Source organism: Prionailurus viverrinus, chromosome C2 (genome assembly GCF_022837055.1).
Source record: "Prionailurus viverrinus isolate Anna chromosome C2, UM_Priviv_1.0, whole genome shotgun sequence".
NCBI lineage: Eukaryota > Metazoa > Chordata > Mammalia > Carnivora > Felidae > Prionailurus > Prionailurus viverrinus.
Window position 1 is genome coordinate 38120818 of NC_062569.1, and position 17630 is coordinate 38138447.

Below are 17630 nucleotides of genomic sequence, written 5' to 3' on the forward strand. Positions count from 1 at the left end.
AATGCGAGACCCCCCGGCCCCCCCAGTCAGCTCCCTAGCTGACCAGTGCACATCTTTAAGGAGCCGTTCCCTCCTCACCCACGAAATTCAACTGGCTCGCACCTACTAAGGGCTGGCGCCTGGAAGACAAATGAAATATCACCCAGCCCTGAACGTTAAAAAAAGGAGATTCTCTAAATTCCTGGACCGCGACATACGACAGGCAACCGAAACTCACAAAATTCAGCGGAGTGGGCGGGGCCGGGGAAATTACTGACACCGGAAGTCAGGTGGCACAGCTCCGCCCGAATTCCCTATCTCGGCAGTCGACTATTCAGCCTTGAAGGCGCCTCTGGCGGGCTCCGCTGAGATCCACTGTTTCGGCGTTCGACTCGCCCGTGCTGCTGCGGCCGCCGAAGGAGGGGCAAAACTCAAGATGGCGGACAAAACGCCAGGCGGATCTCAGAAGGCCAGTTCGAAGGTAATTTCTTAGAGGACTTCATAAGTCAGTGAGTTTATCACTGTCATCTGGGGCCTACAGACTCTTCTGGCCAGCGGGAGGAGATTGGGGTGGGAGTCCGCGTTCTGGTCACTACGGTAGGCCCGGGCGCCGACGCACTGTGGTGCGCAGGTTGAGAGGCCTGGTGTCTCCCCTTAGTCCTAGCCTGGATTTGGTTGGAGGCTGGCGGGCCCACGGCGGGTGGCGTGAGTAGTTCGGCCTGCGTTTGGCACTGGAGGGAAATCCGGGATTTAAACTGAGGTCTGAAGCCGTGAAAAAGCGCCCCTGTATCCCTGTTTGTGGCGCTCTAAGGCCGCCGGACAGCACCTGGGAGAGGCGGGAATCTCTTCCCGGTGCTTAAGTGTTTTCCTCTCTGTCCTCGGTTCTTTGGTTCTAGATTTCACACGCTTCCGGCTTCCTTCAGTTTACCTCAAACCCTCTCCAGGGAATAAATAACATCTAGGGCTGCAAGTTGTGAGGGGAGGACCAATGGTGGAAGGACGCGGGGTGGGAAGTGCAGAGGCGGGAGCAGTTCTCCTTTGCAGAGCTGCCTCACCAAGGTTAATGCTACGCTCTACACGTGGTCTTGTATCGCTTACGAGGAAGTATAAAATGAGCGCTCCTTTTGAGGGTTCGCTTTCAAGAGCTCGGGATCCCCTGCATCTCCATGTTGTGTGTTCCTCCTTCCATAGACTTGGAAGCCACTTTAGATTATTAAATTGATTTTTAGTTAACAGGGAAACGTGTGCACATACTGTGAAACCATTGAGCTGTACAAGTAGTTTAGCAGCAGTTAGGTGGTGGTTAGCATCAGGTCTTAGTTGCCGTCTTGGGCCGATCACTGATTGTTTTTTTTGCTTTGAGTTTCTCAAGTCTAACACGATATTAAAAGTAGTAAGTACTGCCTGAAGTAGTTCTTAAGCTTTTGATGCCAATGCAATAAGTTGTGTAACAACACTTAAAGGTTCTAGGGACTGTTATATCTTGCAGACGTGTATGATTATAAGTTGGTTGTTAGGAAATTAAATTTACGGTAGACGGGGCGAGCCTTAGTTCTGAGAAACATAACCAGCACATTTTATACCTGCTTTATCAGTTTCTGATAAATAAAATCTTTGTGCCATTTTGTGGATGATGTTTGTAATTAGCTCGTAACTAGTAATGGCTTTAACAGTCAGCCTTTAATTTTGTAGAAACTATGGTTAGAGGACCAGTTTTGGCTGTTTTACATCCCATTTTTACTCCTTGTCAGTTTCTTCCTTCCCCTGTACGTTTCCTGTCGGTGTGGAGGGGAATAGTTGGGTACATCACTCGGCCACTTAACAGATTCACAAAAATAGGCCTGCTGTTAGGGAACTATTGGGATAGTTCGAGCATAAGCTTCATGATTTTAGTTTGTTTTCAAAGTCATATTTTAAGTATCTCCTATTTGAGGTTTTGGATACATTGAAAACATTTTAATGTGTATGTTCAGGCTTCCTCCTAAAATAGTACTTCTCATGGTTGTGAGGGAGTAGCTGTTTCTATAAGTAAATTGTTGGATCTTCCAGTAATATCTTTTCAGTTTATATATTGCTTTAGGTTATCATCAGTTCATGCTATTACGAGATTCTCTACCAATGTCTGTGAAAGGAATCAGAGTATCTCAGGACTCAAAGGATATCGGTGTAATTTTTCCCATTAGTATGGAGGGCTGTACGATGCAGTTAAAGATTATGGATTTTGATGACAAGCAAAAGACCTTTGGGTTCAAATCATGACTTGGTAATTAATTGTATTTGTCTTATTAAGGCAAATTGCTTAAACTCTTGCACTTCATTTTTCTCATTTGTAATATGGATGTAAATCTATTTTTTACAGAGTTGATGTAAGGATTAAGTGAATTACTGTCAATAAAGTACATAATAAACCTTAGTTCCTTTTTCCCCTCTCCTTTTTGTCCTTAGAGGAAATAGAAAGTACTTACTTTTCAAAATGTCATATAAATTCGAATCCTAAGATTTTAGAATCTAAGTCGTCAACTATCATATAATGATGCCCAGATTGCTGCTTTCTGTTTCTCACACAAGTGCTGAATTTATTGGAGAGAGTATCAGATCATTTTGGCGAATACTATAGTATTTGGAATTTCTAGTCTTGATCTCTGTGGTTTGGTTTTCCTTCCTCTGGCAGAGCAGATGAGTGACCCATTCTACAGTACAGATGGAACGTACAGCTTCTTCTGTTTCTTGCTCATTCTTTGGTAGTTAAATTCCCATTGATACAGTTCAGGATGCCTGTTAATCATGTTTCTACACATCGAGGAGAGTGTTAATTCAAATATGTACAAGGGAACGGAATGTACAGCATGGTGACTATGGTTAATAATACTGTATTGCATATTTGAAAGTTTCTAAGAGAGTAGATCTTGAAAGTTCTCATTACAAGAAAAATTATGCATGGTAACATGTTAACTAGGCTTATTGTGGTTATTAAGTTGTATATCTGAAAATAATATGATGCATGTCAATTGTACTTCAATAAAAATAAATTAAAATGTACGATATGCAGGATTTTGATGGCAAATTATTTGATGTATCTTAATTGTTTCCTATGCATTTATTTCTGTTTATCACCAGATGAAAATACTGCTTTAAAGGAGAGGGGTGTTGGTGCCATGTTGTAGCTTGATTTTGGGAGGAGAGACCATAATCGTTTCCTTAGAAAAATTGTTAGACGCATTTCCTTGGACTTTACAAAAATTAGTGTATTATTTTGATTTTAAGGATTTTGTTTGCTTGTTCAGCAAAATGAGGATAGGCAGAGAATGCGGTATTTTCTTTCCTTCTGCATTTCCTGTGCTGGTTACACTTGCTAATATAGTGCAATTATGCACCCTTTTATTTCCCTCTGTGACAGGTTTTTTTTTTTTTTTTTTTTTTTTTTGCCATAGTGTAAAAAATTGGCTTAGGTAAATTGAGCAGGTAGAGCATACTTCCTTGGACTTCCTTGGCTTCCTTTGACGTTTACTGCTGAATTGTTTAGAAAACTGTTAGAATTGCTGATTAACAAAAGTATTTTACTTCTTTTTTTTTTAAACTTCTTTTTTTTCTTTAATTTTTTAAAAAATTTATTTATTTATTTTGAGAGAGACAGAGACCACATGAGTGGTGGAGGGCTAGAGAGAGAGATGGGGAGAGAGAGTCCCAAGCAAGTGTCCACACTGTCAGAGCAGAGCCTGATGTAGGCTCGAACTTACAACTCACAAACCGTGAAATCATGACCTGAGCTGAAATCAAGAGTTCGACACTTAACCAACTGAGCCTCCCAGGTGCCCCAAAAGTATTTTGCTTCTAAGAAATGAGTAAAATGAGGTTACATTCAAGGCTTGTGACCCTTAGATATTTATTACTGTCTGTGTTCCTTTTTTTTTTTTTTTTTTTTAACACTCTTTTTGAGAGAGAGAGTACACATGCGAGCCAGGGAGGGGCAGAGAGAGAGGGAGACAGAATCCCAAGGAGGCTCCAGGCTCTGAGCTGTCAACACAGAGCCCGACATGGGGCTTGAACTTGTGAAGGGTGAGATCATGACCTGAGCCAAAGTCGGATGCTTAACTGACTGGGGCGCCCCATGTGTACATTCTTTTGATGGTATCTGAAAATATGTAAGGTTTCGATATGGTAAAACATTCCAAACAAAACACAAACCTTGAAAATTATGTTCTTCATGGTTTGCCATTTTTAGTTTAGAGTGAAACTTTATTATGTTATGATTGTAACTTTATCTTAAAATATAAGGTGGATAGTTTAATGAGTGGAAGGTTGTCTTTTTGGGGGGAGAGTGGAATTATGAACTTCCATTTTCTTGGTTGGTGCTCTTTAGAAACTTGAGTATTTGCAGCTCTGGTGCTTGAATATGACTCGATACGGTTTTTAAAAATTCTCATCGGATTGATTGTTTTCTGGAAGTCCAGTTTTAATTTTCTTTTGGTTTTTATTCCTGAAGCTTTATTCTTCCTGGAATGTAAACTTATGGAAGATACTCATTTGCCTTAGAAAGAGAGGCTCATTTGGTATGAAAGTTGAAGACTCCTGCCTCTCTACCACTTTTTTACAAAGAGCATCATTTTTTAAAAATAAAAACAAAAACTTGCTACGGGATATTAAACTCGAAAACACTAATGTTATAGATAACTTGTCTCTTATTAAGCTTTAACATTTTATTGCAGACCAGCCATGTGTTAGATATTTTGCTGAAATAACTTTTCAAAAAGGAAGATGGTATTTGCCAGTAGCATTTGATGCTATTTGGTCCTGTTAGATGTCTCTTCCTTGAGGAGTTAAAATTTTTTACTGGCCTTTCCTCAATTTGGCCTAAATTACAGGACATTCAAAATGTTCTTAAAACTTTTCATGTATTGATATGGTTTGGATGTAATTTTAAAGATCATTTCATGGGGTACCTAAGTGATCCAATCCGTTAAGCCTCTGACTTCAGCTCAGGTCATGATATCACGGTTTGTGGGTTCAAGCCCTGTGTCGGGCTCTGTGCTGACAGCTCGGAGCCTAGAGCCTGCTTCTGATTCTGGGTCTCCCTGTCTCTCTGTCCCTCCCCGACTTGCGCTCTGTCTCTCTCAAAAGTAAATAAACATTAAAAAAATTGTTTTTTTTAAATAAAGATAATTTCAGGTTTGTTATTTAACTTTATCATATGTGGCACATGTCTCAGTGATCTTATAAAGTGTTTTTTGAGAGGTAGACCTTAGTTTAGTTAGCCTTGGGAGAGTGATATTAAAGTAGGTAGTTGCTACACTTGTTAGTGAGTGGACAGCATAGTATGTTGGCAGTGGAGTGTAACTTAATTTTGTTGAGTACGTACTTGTTCCTGCAGGTTAGGTCAACAGGTATATTGAGGCTCTGTCACTTGGCAGATCTTGTGCTTGACTTTGAGGAAGAAAACTTTAAGTAAGACTATACAAACTGGGGAGCATGCTGTTTAGTGAAAAAAAGTCAACACATAATAGTACAAAGCAGAGGTACCTAAAAGTTTAGAGACAGAAGTGACCGCTGGTTAAATGGAGGGTGGCAAGGAGGAGACTTGAAGAATAGAAGAATTTGTGTTCTTTTGAACAATAAGCAGAGGTTATAAAGAGATGGGTAAGGTAAAGAAAAATCCAGGAAATAGATTCGTAAATGGTCTCTTATTTAGCCAGTGCATAGGGCACTTGCATAGGGAATAAAAGTTGCTGAGATGCAAAGGTAGGTTTGAGATAAATAGTGAAGATTTTGAATGCTATGAGTAAAATTGGAAAGCCATGGAAAATTTGAGGCAGGAAAGAGATTATTGGGACATACTTTAACAAGGATCTGGGAGTGAGGAGGACCAGCTTAAAGATTATTGCAGTGCTCCTGATAAATTTTGAGGATTGTTTCAGAAATCTCACCTCAGATCTTCTCTGGGAAGCTTTTCCTAACAACTTCGCCACTCCCATTAAGATTTACCTTGCCCTCTGTGCTTTTGTGGCCATTTGTTTTACTTGACTCTTTTATTAGCTCCCGAAGACAGGAAGTATGTCTTATTTTACTTTATAGTATCTCTACTGTAAGACATAGTACCAGTAGATAGTTGAATTAAGGGAAGATCTAGACCATAATGGTGTGTTTAGAAAGGAAGAGTCCCCATGGGAGAGCTGTATTAGAAGTGGGATGAACAGAATTTGACTCACGTGATTATGAGGGGATAAAGGAGTCCAGGATGGTTCTGTTACAGGGCTGTTGCTGGCCAACACTTACTGAACAGTTATGCACCAGACACTGTTCTAAGTATGTACTTTACCTGTTTTTGTCCTTCACAACAATCCTGTGAGGCAGGGTGCTCCTCATTTTACAGATGAAGGAAGTAGGGCCAAGGTTACAAAACTGGTAAGTGTTAAAACCAGGAAGTCTTATTCCAGAAACTGCTCTTAAAAACATTTTACTACTTCCATATTATGAGTGATTGAGAGATACAATCCAGTATCAGAAATAAGGCTGATAGGAGAAGCTAGTTTGGAAAGAATTTTAAATGTATTGGGTTTGAGGAGCTTGCAGACATTCAGGTGAAAATAACCAGGAGGTAGTTTGAGAACAGATTGGAATCCACCCGAGGTACTAAGGTCAAAAATAAGGAATTAGAAGTCATCTCAGTGCAATAAAGGTGTTGATATGCCGCCTATGGAGAGATTGTTAAACTTGTGGAGATGCAGGTTGTTGCTTTAGAAGATGAGAGGAGAAAAGACATTTTAGGAGTCAGTAAAGGGAATGGAAAGCTCAAGGGGCAGAATGGCAGTGTTGGAGGAGTGTTGCTGTGGCTAGCCTGCTGAGTTGAACCAAGTTTTTATTCTCAGCCACTAGGATGTAGTGCCATATGGTATAGAATAGTTGGTTTCACCTTTAACTCCTTAGCAATCATGAGAACAAATGATCCTTTCTACTTTTGGGTGTTCTTGCTGTCTTTCATCACATCTGTACTATCTGCTTTCTCTATCCTGAGATAAATTTCTCCTGTGTCTGCTTCTTTATTGTCTCAAGCTTCCCTTATTATGCCCTTTGATTTCTTGCTTTTGGGTCTTTTTCATTTGGATGAAAAATTGTGCTGTAGACCTCGGAAGATCTTGAGGTATCATTAATTTGTTGTTCTTCAGTTAAAAAACATAAAAACCAAACTCAGGACAAATGGTAGTCAGTTCTAGGTTAGGAAGAGGGAAGGTCAGCTTCTGTAGTAGCATTACATTTACTGTTTACTAGGACCATTAGCTTTAGAAGTTGGTTATTCTTTTTAAAATCTTATTAAGTACTATTTGTATATCTCTAACTCTTCTTAAGTCTAAAGAAGTTCCATTCTGAATGCAGTGTAGTTATAGCTCCATATCAGTGGGAAATACCTGGTTTGCAGTAAATGTGACCAATGCCATCTTAGGTTAATTGAAATCAGCTAATGCATCTTCCTAAGCCATGCTGTTATTTTTAAGTCCTAGAAATGATTTGAATATGGTGGCATAGAAGTTTAAATAGCGCTGTCTTATAAGGTCTTGAGTGTTTACTTATGTGGGTGAACTTTAGAATTATTTTTGGTAACTTTGTCCCAATGCAAAGATTTCCCTTTGGGGTATTGAGCTGTTGAAATTGCATTAAATATATAAATAAATTTGGTTATAATTGACATTGTCTTAATAATGTTTATTCCCATCCAGGAATATAATGAGTCTTTTCAAAAGGTAACTTGAATAATTGAAGCCTTCTATAAAGTTTGTGTTTTCTTCACCTGGGTTGTTTACATTTCTTTAGTTGGTTTCTAGGCGTTTACTGCTTATTGTTACTATTGTGATTAGGATACTATTTTTGTTACCTACTAGGTTAATATAGTATATTGGCAAGCAGTTAATTTTTTTTTTAAATGTTTATTTATTTTGAGAGAGAGAGAGAGGGAGAACTAACATGCATGCTCTCACATACCCGTCTGACTCTGGAAGGGCCAGAGAGAGGGAGAGGGAATCCCAGACAGGCTCCTTCTCAGCACAGAGCCTGATGTGGTGTGTGATCTCATGACCATGAGATCGTGACCTGAGCCAAAATCAAGAGTCAGATGCTTAACTGACTGAGCCACCCAGGTGCCCCTCTTGGTTTCACTTTAAATATTTAAATATATATAGAAATAAGTCAAATCTCATTACCTAATACCTCGCAAAATAAAAACAGCTCAGTGACAGAGTTAAATTCTGGGACTCCTAGTAAAAATTTAAGACAGATATCACATGTTATTTAGTTAATAGTCTTGCAGCTTGGCTTTTTTGTCTTTAGATGCATAGTGGAAAAAAATAATATTGTATGCCGTATATAATTTGATCGGTAGGCCAGTTAGGAAAAATATGAAATTTTACCAGTTGCCATTGTCAGGAAGTGCCATTATTTGAAGACTGAATTCCTTCTGTGCAACAATCAGCAACAGTGGCATGCCGAATTAGGAGCAGCCCCCATAAAACAAGTTGTAAATGGTGGCCAATTGTGGATTTGATAATAGGGTTTTCTTTTTCTTGAACTATTTGTGCAGTAGCATTTGTACCTTTTACATTCAGGGTTTATGTGTGGATTTTCTTGTTATTAGAATCTGCTCCTTAAATGACCCGGTAGTTGGAAGGAGGGGAAGTTTCTTTGCTGTATAGCAAGATGTTGCTGTTCTGTCAGTGTTGTGGCAGTAAACAGTGTATCTTATGACTTGGGAAGAGCTTTTACACAAAAATTCTGTTGTAAAAATAGTGGTTAGTTTTCCAGTCTACAGTTTAAAAGGTTTAACTATGCTTCAGAGATATCCCACTGTCATTTACATATTTTGGCCCATATGCTTCCTCAATTTTAAAGAATTGACTTGCACATTTATTTGGTCACAACCTTTTTATAAGTCATAGGTTGCCTTTGGTTTTATTAGCTGAGGAGAAATTGCTACAAGTTTGGGAAGATTAAGTCTGTATAACCTGAGGCACCCTTGTTTTGTTAGCATAATATATTTTAGGATCATTTAAATACTGACTTCCTTTTGTAATAATTGCAGACCAGATCATCAGATGTTCATTCATCTGGATCTTCAGATGCACACGTAAGTGTAAAAGGTGATCTTTGTCTTCTTTCTCTTTTCCTTCCTTCCTTCCTCCCTCCTTTTTTTCTCTTCCTCCTTTCTTCCTTCCTTCCAGCTCTATACCCAATGTGGGGCTCAAACTCATGACCCCCAGATTAAGAGGTACATGCTCCATCAGCTGAGCTAGCCAGGTGCCCCTTGTCTTTTTCTTTAACATTTAGTTTCTCTCTGTGTATATTCCTACGTTTATGATTTTGCTTGATAAATAGATAACAATTATATTCTGTGTGTCCTTTTCTATCATGTTTTTAGCTAGGTGCACTCTTTTTTGTGTGTTCTATTTGCACAAGTTGGCCCCCACAGACCATGTTAGAAACCAAGTATATATTGCGCAAGTATATATATGTGCTTATAAAGTTCTGTACATATACAAATGTGTGTACTTGTACATTGACTATGGTTTGCATTATACACACTTGTTCTTTTCTCACTGCACAATAAATATACCTATTGGAAATCCCCGCAAGTCAGCAGTCACAGCTCTAATCTGCTGGCATCATTCCATAGGGGAAGGTACAAATTATTAAGCTGTTTCTCTATTGATGAGCATATACCTGTTGAAAAGCTTTTTGATATTTTGAATAATTCCTCAGTAAACATTCCTTTACATGTTATTACAGCAGTGCTCAAAGTCTGGTTTCAGACCCTTGGGGGTTACTGAGAATTTTCCAGGGGCTTTGTGAGTTCACCTATTTTAAATAATACAAAGATAATATTTGCCTTTTTCATCATGTTGACATTTGCATTAATGGTGCAAAAGCAATTGATGGATAAACTGTTGGCATCTTAGCATGAATCAAGCCAGTGTTGTCAAAGTGGACCAGTAGTCATTGTATTCTTCCCCACCTGGCACAGTAAAAGTAGAAATAGGCTAGTTTCACTTAAGAATGTTCTTGATGAAGCAGTAAAAATTATTAACATTTTGTCCTTGCGTATGGGTCTCTGTAATGTTCTGTATGATGAAATGGGAAGTACATATAAGGCACTACTGCTTATCAAAGTGTGATGTTTGTCTTGAGGAAAAGATAATTGCCAGATTATTTAAGTTGAGAAATGAAAACTGGCTCCTTTTTTCATGGAATACTGTTTTTACTTGAAGGAACAACTGACAAACTGGTTAATCAGACTTGGGGGTTTGGCAGATATTTTCTTCAAAACTTAAGGGAACAGATCTGTTACTTCAAAGAAAATAATTATTTGTTACTGATACAAAATTTGAGCTTTTGGGTCTAAGTTAGAATTTTTGGAAACTTTTAAGGACTTTTCTGATAAAATCAGTGGTGATATTAAGGGATGAGAGTTTTGATAGTGTATAGTGAAATTTGTCACTATTTGGACATTTGGGTTATTTGTACTTTTAGTACTACATATGTGATTTTTAAAAACTTGTTTTACTTTTCCCGAAGATGGATGCATCGGGACCCTCAGATAGTGACATGCCAACTCGGACACGACCTAAGAGTCCAAGAAAACATAATTATAGGAATGAGAGTGCCCGTGAAAGCCTTTGTGATTCTCCTCATCAGAATCTCTCAAGAGTAAGTGTTGATAAAGATGAGAAAAGATTAATGATTTTAATCTGTCTTGATCATATTTGGTAGTTGAATATTTTGGTACTGGTTGTTTCATCTTGCACTATTTGGAAATAGCATTCTTTGTTGTATTTGGGTTAGTGATAAACAAGTTCATGTAAGGAAATGTTTTTTGTAGCTAATATGTGAGCTAGATTTCACTTAAAATTTAAAATTTTATTGAAAAAACCAAGGGAGTGTTTTTGATATAAAATGGTTAATAGATTTATTGTTCCTCCCTTATAACATTTACTGAACCAAGTGCCACATGACAGTCACTGGAAATAAACAGATGATTAAAACACAGTTCTTGCTCTTGGAGAGCATATAGTCTTGCCCTGGGATGTAAACAGGAACAGGTACTGTTCACTCTGGCTAGTGTAGTGCCCAGGGCAATATGAGAACTCAGAGAAGGAACTTCTTTACTATATGTATCTGCAAAGTGTTCTCACGCTCTTAGTCTTTTCTATTTCAAATAGTTTTTCTTGTGATTAAATTTGGGATGCTGATATATTAATAAAAATAAAATTTGGAAATATAATAAGACAGTTATCACCAGCCAATATTAAAATTCGTAACACTTAATTTTTCTTGTTTAATGTTTCTAAGCATAAATATATTTTCATGGATGATTGTATTTCTTTGTGTAAACATTCCATAGTTTCCTTAACTATTTTTCTGTTAAGTGTGTAAATTTAGCTCTTAGGATATAAATAAAATTGGAACCCTTCCAATTTTTTTTTGGAAAATTATGGTTTTCATTGAATTTGTATGTAATTTTGCTGTTTGAACTTCTTTTTAAATGTTTATTTATTTTGAGGGGAGTGAGAGAGCGTGAGCAGAGGAGGGGCAGAGAGAGAAGGAGATAGAGAATCCCAAGCAGGCTCACTATTGTCAGTGCAGAGTCTGATGTGGGTCATGAACTATGAGATCATGACCTGAGCTGAAATCAAGAGTTGGACACACTTAACTGACTGAGCCACCCATGCACCCAACCATTTGTGTAAACTTTTGAAGTTAAAACCATAGATGCTGGGGTACCTGGGTGGCTCAGTTGGTTGAGCATCCAACTCCTGATTTTGGCCCAGATCATGATCCTAGGGTCCTGGGATTAAGCCCTGCGTCAGGCTCCACACTGAGCATGGAGCCTGCTATGGATTCTCTCTCTCTCTCTCTCTCTCTCTCTCTCTCTCTCTCTCTCTCTCTCCCGTCCTCCCTCCCTCCCTCCCTCCCTCTTTCTCCCTGTCTCTCCTTGTCTCTCCCTCTCCCTCTCTCTCTCTTCCCCCTGCCAAAAAATTAATAAATTTTTAAAAAGTGCCAAAAAAGAGTCCCCAAACAAATCCAGAGATGTTGAATGATGAGCAAACGTTTTTCTTTCTACTTTGGGGAAAAAATTTAGTTTGAATCTATTACTGAAACCTCATTTTGACTTTGGGGTTATAAACGGTTTTATTTTTTTCAGTGACTTTAACTTTAAAATAGTTTATAGCATTTTACTCTTCCATTTTGCTTCTCTCAAGGTCAAGCCTATTTAATAATCAGGAATTTGATAAAGTCTAATTTGTTATTGGTTAACTTGTCATTTTGGTAGGCAAGAGTGAAACGTTTGGATTTTAGTTACAGATTGATATTTTAGGTTGTATTTAATAGACATTCCTCTTAAGTTTATGAATCAAAGTCTAACATTCAAATGAATAACTGAACAGCTAAAGGTCAACAGCAGTTTTACTTCTGAAATCTGAAATTCTGTGATTATGTTTATAAAAACAGTGTTGTTGATGAAGAATGAGTTAATTTACTGAATTATAAAAGGAAGTGATGTGATGTAGTACCTGAAATGGGGGTTATAGATGGTATTTAGATTCTTGCTGCTGAACTTTGGAAATACATGGCTGCCTTCTCCCTATTTGAATGTCTGTTTTCCATCACTACTTCTTTTCTTCAGAATCATCTGTACTTTTTCTCAAGTGCTTTTCCAGCAAGTAAGCTGACTGAGTCCTAAGCCTTGGCGTCTCCCTCTCTGCTTTATTTTTACCTTTTTAAAAGAAAATGGCTTTTGTGTGTTACTGACCTTGAGTTAGCCAACGAAGACACACGTTAAGGAATACTTTACATCAGAATCAAGCCCAATGGAGGCACTTGATGCTTAAGAGTAGCCTCAGCTTTTCTGCTTTACAGTGAAATTTCTTTTTTAAAAGTCATCTAATCTGAAGACTTGATTACCACTTGAAAGCTGTATCAGTTGAGTTATAGGTAGCATTAAGAATGTGTATGTAGTAAATGTATGCTTTTTACTTCTTTTCACAGCCTCTTCTAGAAAACAAACTTAAAGCATTCAGTATTGGAAAAATGAGTACAGCTAAGAGAACTTTAAGTAAGAAGGAGCAAGAAGAATTAAAGAAAAAGGTAATGTTTAAATTGCATTTTGAGTTATCCTTGGAAATGTGTCTAAGTAAGTGCATGTACAAATAGAGAAGTGCTTTTGAAAGTTTCTTGACCTCAGGGTATTCTCAGTTCCCACCACCAAGTCAAGTCTGTAACACAGGGTACATTCAGAGGAGTCTAGTTTGTATCCCTGTCCCCTCCACCATTTCTTATATGTAAGTTTTGGTTATTCTCTGGTCTGTTCTTTTTGTATAAGTAACTCTATATAAATATATACTGTACTCCTCTTTCCTAGATGATCAGTAATATGCTATATACAGTGTACTTTCTGCATTTTGCTTTTTTCACTTAACATATCTCAGAGGTTACTGCAGGTATATTGAAATATCCTTTTTTAAAAAAAATTGTTTTTAATGTTTTTATTTATTTTTTGAGAGAGAGAGAGAGAGAGAGAGAGAGAGAGAGAGAGAGAGTATGAGTGGGGGAGGGCATAGAAAGAGAGGGAGGCACAGAATCCGAAGCAGGCTCCAGGCTCCGAGCTTTCAGCACAGAGCCCGATGCAGGGCTCAAACTCAAAAGCTGTGAGATCATGACCTGAGCCAAAGTCAGATGCTTAACTGACTGAGCCATCCAGGTACACGCCCCCCGCCCCCTTTTTTTAAATAATAACCTGTGTAGACATATATTAGTTTATTCATTAAAATTCTGTTGAGGGCATTTTTATTTTGGTCTTTTGCCATTACAAATAGTGCTGTTAATGGATACTGTTATGCATGTGGGTTTTTTTGCTAGTTTATCTTTGGGGTATATACATTTAAAGTTCATGTATTTTGAGAGAGAGAGAGGGAGCGAGCGCGCGCATGCACACTGAATGGGAAGGGGCAGAGAGAGAGGGAGAGAGAATCCCAAGCAGGCTCTGTGCTGTCAGCATGGACTCTGTGGGGCTTGATCTCATGAACCATGACATCATGACCTGAGCCAAAATCAAGTGTCCAACACATAACCAGCTGAGTCACCCAGGCGCCCCATTGGGATATATTTCTATAAGTGAGGTTACTGGGTTGAATGGTAAATGCCTAAATGTAGCTCTGTTGGGTATTGTCAGATTGCTCTCTATAAGGGCAGAGCCATTTTGCATTTCTGTCCATAATGTATGAGAGCTTGTGTCCCTATAGCCTTGCCAACAGAGGATATTTTTGAAATTTTGCCAATCTGCTAGGTGAAAAATGTTATCAGTGTAGTTTTAAATTTTTATTTCTCTTGTATAAGTAAGGTTGAACAGCTTTTGTGTTTGTATCTGTGAACTATCTGCATGTATCTCAACCAGTCTTTTCAGAGATTGTAGGTCATCTCTGTTTTAGAAACTTCACATACTGAGTATATTAACACTTCGTGACACAGGTGCAGTGTTTTTTTTCCCAGTCAGTTGTCTCTTTATTTTGTTTCTGGTGTTTTTCGGTGTAGAAACTGTTTATTGTTAGGTAATCAGATTTATCAATCTTCCCTTACGATTTCTAGTATTCCATTATTGTTCTCACTCCTAGCTTATAAAGGAATTTCCTCATTTTTTAAATACTTTATATATAGTTTCATTAAAAAAAATTAAATCTGATTCATTTGCAGTTTCTCCTAGTATGTGTTGTGGAGAATTGGCTCATTTTTACCTTTCTTTTTCAGATAGTTATCAAGTTATCCCAATATCATTCATTGAAAAGTCCCATCTGTTCTCCCTTGAGTTGAGCTATTCCTTTTATTGAATACTAAATTTCCGACTGTTATTGGATTTATTTCTTTGTTTTCTATTCTCTTCCATTGGCCTTTGATGCATACATATTTTGGGGACATTGTGAAGAGTAATAACTGCAATTTTAAGGTTCTTTTGAGATTTTTTTTTTTTTTTAAATGCCAGCTATGGAGATATTGCTGCTTCAGCTTGTAATACTCATGTCTTTGGTGGTTTGTAAAGGAAATCTTTATAATCACTGAATTAAATCATCGTGCTTTGGAAATGTTAAAAACATTAATAGAGTAATATATTTTATATAGTTGTCATACAGTTTGACTCCTGCTGTCTCTTTTTTAATTTTTTTTTTTAACATTTATTTATTTTTGAGACAGACAGCATGAATAGGGGAGGGGCAGAGAGAGAGGGAGACACAGAATCTGAAACTGGCTCCAGGCTCTGAGCTGTCAGCACAGAGCCCAACGCGGGGCTCAAACTCACGGACGGTGAGATCATGACCTGAGCTGAAGTCGGACGCTTAACTGACCGAACCACCCAGGCGCCCCTGACTCCTGCTGTCTCTAAACAGATTTACTTAGGGGGTCTTTTTCTGGTTCCACAAATTGCCAGTAAAGGATCAAAGTCTCTTTCAGTTTCAATGTTAATATCTAATACCTACTAAAAATTAGGTGTTATTACTTATTGGGACTGCCTAACCTGCTTTTCCCAGTGAAGGGAAAGGTTTTGTTTACATTATTACTTGATGAGTCTCACCCTGTGTACAATAATTTTCATATTGTCATATTATTTTCATGTATATTTAGGAAGATGAAAAGGCAGCAGCTGAGATTTATGAGGAATTTCTTGCTGCTTTTGAAGGAAGTGATGGTAATAAAGTGAAGACGTTTGTGCGTGGAGGTGTTGTTAATGCAGCTAAAGGTTAGTATGAATATTACAGTCCTTGAGCAAATCCAAAATGTCCTAGTAGAATGACTGTAGGTAATTATGAAAGATGTTTGTTGTCTTTAGAATTTCACATTTTCTTTCTATCAGCACCCTCTAGTGTTGATATTAATCGTTAATTAGCAAAATAAATGGCCAGATATGGGTTAGAGAAATTGGAGCCAGAGAAGTTTTAAAAATGTTTAGTGCCTTTCAAGGTTGAAGACAGCAGTGCACTTTGCAAAAATTTTAATGTATTTCATAGTTTAACTATAAAATGATTAAATTAGTATTTTGTTGGAGAGTAAGGTGGTAATAAGAACTTAACTTCATATTTTGTCACTAGTATATCTTAGTGCTAAACACATTTTCCTAATTTTTGTTTATTTTTAACTAAAAATAATAAAAGATCAAATAATATTAAATTATTTTTGAAAATTAGTTTTGAAGCTTAGTATTTTAAATTTCAGAAGAACATGAAACAGATGAAAAAAGAGGTAAAATCTATAAGCCGTCTTCAAGATTTGCAGATCAAAAAAATCCTCCAAATCAGTCATCCAATGAAAGACCACCATCTCTTCTTGTCATAGAAACCAAAAAACCTGTAAGTCATAATCAAATAAGTGGCTTTGTATGTTCAGAGATGACACTGCCAATGATATTTCAGTACTTTCATTGTAAGCAGGACTTTGGTTTCTTGTTTATAATTATTTTTGCAATAGATGTTGAGTTTTGCTGCTTAATCTTTCTAGAGAAGAGATAATAAATTAGAGTAGGACATTTAGACGATATTCTTATGTTCTTTGAGCGATAAACATTTGGTGTTCCTGTACTCATTGCATACTGCAAGTAAAAAGTTGACTTTATTTTATTTATTTAAAAAATTTTTTTTATGTTTATTTATTTTTGATAGAGACAGAGCATGAGTGGGGGAGGGGCAGAGAGAGAGGGAGACACAGAATCTGAAACAGGCTCCAGGCTCTGAGCTGTCAACACAGCTCGATGTGGGGCTCGAACTCACGGAGTGAGAGATCATGACCTGAGCTGAAGTCAGACGCTCAACCTACTGAGCCACCCAGGCGCCCCAAAAGTTGACTGTATTTTAAATAAAAAGTAATGGGATTTTTGTTTTTAAACAGTTCTAAACTGAGGTATTTAAATAATACCAGCATGTGTAGTGGCAGTTAACTTTGGAAAACTTACGTATTCCAATAATGTATCTTTTGCCTAGAACATTTTTGGTATTTATTTGGAAATACTGTCAACCTAGTGGCACTTTCTTTTAAGTATTCTTGGTATTAGAAAAATTTTTATTTTTTGATGGATTTTTCATGGTAGTTGGTATATAGATATGGGTCACGTCATTTGGAACCATACTTGGTGAAGAAATATGCTTACATTGAAAGGTGACACTGACTTTCCTTGCATGACTAAAATAGCTCTGGATGCAAAGGAAAAACAGTTTAATTGAGATATAATTCACATACCATAAAATTTACCCTTTTAAATTATTCAGTTGTTTTTTAAATTATATTCACAGTTGTGCAAAAATCACTAATTTCTAATTGCAGAACATTTTTATTATCCCAGAAAGAAACCTTATACCTATTTTAGTCATCCCCAACCCCTGGCAATTACTAATCTCCTTTTTATCTGTTTGGATTTGCCTGTTTAAGACATTTCATGCAGATGGAATCATACAACATGTAGCCTTTTGTTTCTGGCTTGTTAGCATAATATTTCAAGGTTCATATGTATGTTCTGGCACATGTTAGTACCTTATTCCTTTTTATGGTTGAATAATATTTTATGGATATAGCACATACTGTTTATCCATCTATCACTTACATTTGGGTTGTCTCCACTTTTTGGTTATTATGAA

The 17630-nt window shown here is 37.4% G+C and overlaps 1 protein-coding gene across 2 annotated transcripts in view; it reads left to right on the plus strand.

Moving 5' to 3' along the window:
- The first annotated feature begins 368 nt into the window (after positions 1-368).
- Positions 369-17630, plus strand: part of U2SURP (U2 snRNP associated SURP domain containing) — a 50896-nt gene continuing 33634 nt past the window's right edge. For both annotated transcript variants that reach the window (XM_047875093.1, XM_047875094.1), the window contains exons 1-6: positions 369-460; positions 9044-9088; positions 10534-10665; positions 13006-13104; positions 15631-15745; positions 16219-16352. In XM_047875093.1, coding sequence (XP_047731049.1) covers positions 416-460; positions 9044-9088; positions 10534-10665; positions 13006-13104; positions 15631-15745; positions 16219-16352 — 570 coding nt within the window. In that variant the 5' untranslated portion in view covers positions 369-415. The remainder of the gene's footprint in view (positions 461-9043; positions 9089-10533; positions 10666-13005; positions 13105-15630; positions 15746-16218; positions 16353-17630) is intronic.